Here is a 6,000-nt window from a genome sequence, read left to right as displayed (position 1 = left end):
TTATCGCTAACCATTTTATCTCTCTCCAAGCTTTGATGCATCTCCCCCATTGTGTGTATATCTCCAGAGCTTATCAGAAGGTAAATTTATTACCAGGATGAGATGCTTTCATTGCTGCACACAGTAGGCTGTGCCTTTCATCAGTTACACTGAAGGACACTGCTGACAAACACTTGTTTCGCCCAGACGTCCGGCACACCTGAAGAAACAATACTTTAGCATCAATTGGTTAAGTGCTCAGAAATGTGCATTTCCATCTTTCTCTGCATATTTTGTAGGGGAGGGAATAGGTCATCTAAAAGGAAAAAATAGTGAGGTGTGTTCCGTCATCACCAAACCAGTTCTGAGTTATGCTCTTAATTACCCTGAGTGTTATTCAGCTGGGAGACAGGTGAGGACGGAGCCTCTCCCCACAGACCTTCCAGTATTGGTTGGGGAGGGGAGAGAGCCTAAGGGGGGCGAGCTGGACACCAGGATATTATGGCTACAGTCTGGAGAGTCTTACTGGTCTGGTTCAATATCTCACAAGGTGAGTGGGCTTCATCAGGATCATTATTAGGGGGGTATTTATCAAAGGTTGGAGAGAGATAAGCACAAGCTAATCAGCTACTAACTTCCATTTATAAACACAGCCTGTAACATGGCAGTTACATCCGTCCCAACATGACCCTCTCCAGGAGGGACACAATGCTCTGCTTCTGGACTTTTCTCTTTATTAATGATTGCTGGCTCCTGTGTTGAACAGGCTAATGGATAAGAAAGGTGTTTCAGCACAGGTGATGGCAATCATAGATTAAGAGGGAAGTACAGGAGCAGAGCATTGTGTCCCTCCTGGAGAGGGTCATGTTGGGAGGTATGCAGTTAGGAGTTGATTGGTTGGTACTTTGGGGTCTATTTATTAAGACTTGAACGGAGATAAAGTACCAACCACTCGGCTCCTAAGTGTCATTTTTCAAACACAGTCTGTGACATGGCAGTTAGGAGCTGACTGGTTGGTACTTTATCTCTCTCCACTTTATCTCCATTCGAGGCTTAGCAAATAGACCCCTTTATCTCTCTCCTGCCTTTAATAAATACCCCCCCTTAGAGTGTGACAGATATCTCAGTCACAATGACCATTAGACATTTTCTAGAGTTATATAATCTGCCCAGTGAGGAATGGAAACCTGTTCAATGAACTGCATACAGCATGCACACATTACATTGACACTAGAGGGGTTATAGTGTGTGTGGACCCTCTCCAGGAGGGACACAATGCTCTGCTTCTGTACTTTGCCCTTTCTCTATGATTGCCGGCACCTGTGTTGAGCAGGTTAATGGATAATAAAGATGTTTCAGCACAGGTGATGGCATTCATAAATTAACAGTGAAGTCCAGGAGCAGAGCATTCTGTCCCTCCTGGAGAGGGTCATGTTGGGACTCTGTGTGTATGAGCAACCCATAGTTGCTTAAAAAAATGAATAAATTGTATATATCAAATAGAATGCTATATCATGGAGCGGTTATAAATATACCTGCAATGTTACATGTGTCATGTCCCACAGCCGCATAGAGGTCGGTGTGCTCACATGTGGCAGAGTGCAGTACAGTTTGTGATTCATAAGAAACATGAGAGTGATGGAACATGGATGCGATATTATGTGTGGAGACAAAATATTCTTTTAGAATAATGGTGCAATGCACTTGTGCCTGGGGATGGCTTTTGGGGCATGCCACTGGTGCCCATTCACAGGTCCCTGTGCTCTGCTCTGGGAGCCCCCATGTAATAAAACAAAAATTAAAATTTACACCTTTCCCTTTAATTGTGACCACATCATATGTCTGTGATGCCTAAAGGCAGGGGCGTAGGAAGTGGAACCAGGCGGTAGAGGGGGCAGTTGCCCCCCTATGATTCCTGTTGGGTGGGCAAAGGCTGTGTGTGTCCCCCAAAGAACTTGAACACGAAGCGAATTGGGATGAATGAAATTAAAATGGTGATGACGCGATAACAGCTGGATTTGAACTCGTCAGCTGTTGTTGCTTTTGTTTACCAAAAATGACGTTATCTTCATGTTTGTTCTGTGCACGTTTTCTTCTTGCAAACGCTTCTTATTTTCTTTCTTTGAAGCTCCACTCAGTGGGGGTAATTCAGACCTGATCGCTAGGCTGCGTTTTCGTACAGCCTGTGATCAGGTCTGAACTGCGCATGCGTATGCACCGCAATGCACAGGCGCGTCAGTCCGCAGCGACAGACATCGTAGGGATGGTGTGAAAAAAGCGATCGCACTGGCAAATGCAAGGAGATTTAACAGGAAGACGGCATTTGTGGGTGGCAACTGACAGTTTTCAGGGAGTGGTTGTAAAAACGCAGGTGTGTCAAAGTGTTTGCAGGGAGGGTGTCTGTTCCGGTCCCGGACAGGCTGATGTGATCGCAGCGGCTGAGTAAGTCCTGAGCTGCACAGAATCAGCTTGTGCAGCTCGGCTACACATGCGTTTGCACACTTGCACAGCTAAAACACACTCCCCTATGGGCGGCGACTATCTGATCGCAGCAGTGCAAAAATCGCCTGTAGCGATCAGGTCTGAATTAGGACCGTTGTGCTATCACAATGTGCAGTAAGCATTAGCAGACACACGAGACCGGGAAGCTGCATTTCTCATTGACTGTTCTTGTAAGTTGTACGACAATGGAACAGAGAGAGCAAATGATTTTCGGCCTGTGGACTGTATAAATGTTAATAGCGGTCTCACTGTCGCCAGGTCATAGTGTAGATAATGGTTATCTTCACAGAGATGTAGAGCCATGGCGCCAGGAGCAGGCTTGTGTCACCCCCCCCCCCCCCCCCCACTCCGATATGCACACGACGCATCACAAATCTGTTAACGGCCTATAAAACCATTCCCTCAAAACCTATCGTTCTCCCCCCGAGATTCCATTCCATTCCATCATTTCACCCTCACCCTTTTAAGATGAATAATTGAATGCATCTCTTTATAACAGTCATTGTACTAATTGGTGGTTAATGTTAATAATAATATTTAATGCTTTGCTGTATAAATACATTATTATAGTAAAATAAACAATGAAACTGGGGTTGCCCTACCATAGAAACATTGACTAAAAGGAACCTAGGATTGGGAGTACTTATTATCTACAGTCACTGTTACAACTGTCATAAAACACGAGAAAAAGGGTCCCCAGGCCCGATAGCAGTCCTTGGCCTTCTGCCCCAAACCCCCATGGAAATTTTCATTCCTATGCCACTGCCTAAAGGAGATTCTTTGGGTCTGGGTAAGGGGGCTGCAGAGGGACATAGGGAGACTGAGGGGTGATGAAGGGTAGTAGAAGGTGGAATAGAGGAAAGAGAACAGGAGGGAGGGATACATTCATTTATCAGATGTGAGGGTCCTGCAGTGGTTGTAGTCCGCGACGGCTCCTACCTTGTTGGAAGGGGAGGACTGCCGCTGGCAGTGCTGCCAGTCCTCCCCTTCTTGTCCCGGCACCCGTGCTATGTGCAGTTCACAGATGTCGGGACCCTGTGCATGCGCAGTAGCGGCGACAGTACTGTGCATGAGCAAAACCACGGTTTCTATGGACTGCATCGGCTGCAGTCCATAGAAGCCGGATAGGGCTGATGAGGAAGAGAGCTGGCTTCCTACAGGAAACCAGCTCTCTGCAGTCTGGTCTGGCAGTCCAGGAGGGAGGAAGCACCTCCCAATGGGACTGCCCTGTGTGTCTGTGACTGGTAGGTAGGCATTCCAATAGGAAGTCACTGCCAGTCACAGTGAAGCCAGTGCAGTCTCACAGACTGCATCTGGCTTCACTGACAGTGAGCTGGGGGGGGGGAGGGCTGAAGTCCTGCAGCCCATAGCTAAAAACTGGGTGCCCTTCAGTATGCCGAATGTCGGGATCCGGCCGCATAGTATAACGGCGCCGGGATCCCGACACCCGGCATACCGACAGATATTCTCCCTCGTGGGGGTCCAATAAATAGCGTGGTGAACATAGCGCGCCACCGTGCCCGCAAGGGGCTTCTTTGCGCTCACCACGCTGTCGGTATGCCGGCGGTCGGGCACCCGGCGCCGGTATGCTGGTCGCTGGGAGCCTGGCCGCCGGCATACCATATTACACCCCTAAAAACTGCCACTGGTTGTAGTATAGGATAAAAATAAAATTGAAGATGTAGTGCTGGATTAGTTCCACCAATATGCAGTACATATAGGGGGTTATTCAGGTGCGGTTTCACCTGCGCCCATCATTGTAAAAGTTGTAAAGTACCAATTTCTTTTACTTTGTGCATGCGCAGGACCCATTCTGCGTGTGCGAGAAACGGGTCCTACGACATAGGGGGTCATTCCAAGATGATCGTAGCTGTGCTAAATTTAGCACAGCTACGATCATTCACACTGACATGCGGGGGGATGCCCAGCACAGGGCTAGTCAACCCCGCATATCAGTGCTGCCCCTCCTCCTGCAGAAGTGCAAAGGCATCGCACAGCGGCGATGCCTTTGCACTTCAGGAGTAGCTCCCGACCAGTGCAGCTTTAGCTTGCTGGCCGGGAGCTACTCGTCTCTCCCCAGCCCGCAGCGGCTACGTATGACGTCACGCAGCCACCGTGGCCCGCCGTCCAGCTCCCTCCCGCCCAGTGACCGCCTCTGCTTCAGCGCTGGTGCATGCGCAGTTCCGACCCGATCGCTGCGCTGCGAGAAACTGCAGCGAGTGATTGGGTCGGAATGACCCCCATAGAACGCTGAGTGACACCAGACTGTCAGTGATTGACATTCTGTTGCTGTTCGGGGGGAAGGGACGGGATGGTGATGGCCTCCGTTTGTGAAATTGGAGGCATGTTTAAAGGGTGGGAAGAGGTCAGGGATTCCCATCGCAGAACAGAGATTTCCTGGCCTCTGCAACGGGGGTGGCTTGTGCGGCACCATACCTGCTGCAAGCAGCCCGATGGTGACTCAGTGATCCGATGTTGCGTCCTAGGACGCAGCTCGGATCGCTACTGCAGCAGGAGACATCTGCTTGTAATAGACGCCTCCTGCTGCATCACCATACAGAGATATCGCTGCTGCTTCCAAGGAAGCGATAGCACCTCCAACCACGCCTGAATGACCCCTATAATGTCTACTGTTATGTGATTATTCTTTTCCGCACAAATATGAGGAATAAAAGCAAGGTGCACCTCGCGCATTCCTCATAAAAAAAAGTTTTTATTTTACAACCATCTGTGTTAAAATTATGGCATAAAAAATATCAGCACACACAACAAATAGCAGAAACCTTGGGGGGTCATTCCGACCCGTTCGCTCGCTGCGGTTTCACGCAGCAGAGCGAACGGGTCCCTGCTGCGTATGCACCGGCGCCTTTGTGCGCCTGCGCATGCGGGACGGCCGACGGCCGTAGCAGGACAGCGATCGCCTCTGCCTGATTGACAGGCAGAGGCGATTGATGGGCGGAAGGGGGCGAAACGGAGGCGCTTGGCCGCCGTTTCGTAGGCGCGGTCCGGCCAACGCAGGAGTGGACGGACCGAACGGGGGGGCGGGCCGCAGCGACTGCGTGACGTCACATGCAGCCGCTGCGGGCTAGGGAGCGAGGAGTAGCTCCCGGCCAGCACGCTAAAGCTGCGCTGGTCGGGAGCTACTCCTGAAGTGCAAAGGCATCGCCGCTGTGCGATGCCTTTGCACTTCTGTGAGGGGGGCCGGCACTGACATGCGGGGTGGACTAGCCCCGTGCTGGACGTCCCCCCGCATGTCAGGAAAGTTGATCGTAGCTGTGCAAAATTTTGCACAGCTATGATCAACTCGGAATGACCCCCCCTTATACAGGGATATGCAGGAGTACCAGGGGTCCCGGGATATTAACTTGAATAACACGATGGGGTGCCTTCAGGACGGTGTTTGAGAACCTCTGGCGCAGTCACTGAAGAACTAAGTTGGTGCCCTGGTGTCTCATGTTTTGGAGAAAAATAACTAGTGATGTAGAGTCACAAATTCTAGTTTGCAAAGATGTAATCCGT

General features: G+C 50.2%; 1 protein-coding gene across 1 annotated transcript in view; it reads left to right on the top strand.

The window, feature by feature from the left end:
* The first annotated feature begins 335 nt into the window (after positions 1–335).
* Positions 336–6,000, top strand: part of LOC134966030 (urokinase plasminogen activator surface receptor-like) — a 97,894-nt gene continuing 92,229 nt past the window's right edge. The window contains exon 1 of the mRNA XM_063942485.1: positions 336–529. Within this exon, the coding sequence (XP_063798555.1) occupies positions 481–529 (49 nt within the window). The 5' untranslated portion in view covers positions 336–480. The remainder of the gene's footprint in view (positions 530–6,000) is intronic.

Source organism: Pseudophryne corroboree, chromosome 10 (genome assembly GCF_028390025.1).
Source record: "Pseudophryne corroboree isolate aPseCor3 chromosome 10, aPseCor3.hap2, whole genome shotgun sequence".
Classification (NCBI taxonomy): Eukaryota; Metazoa; Chordata; class Amphibia; order Anura; family Myobatrachidae; genus Pseudophryne; species Pseudophryne corroboree.
This window is presented reverse-complemented; position numbering and strand designations above follow the sequence as displayed.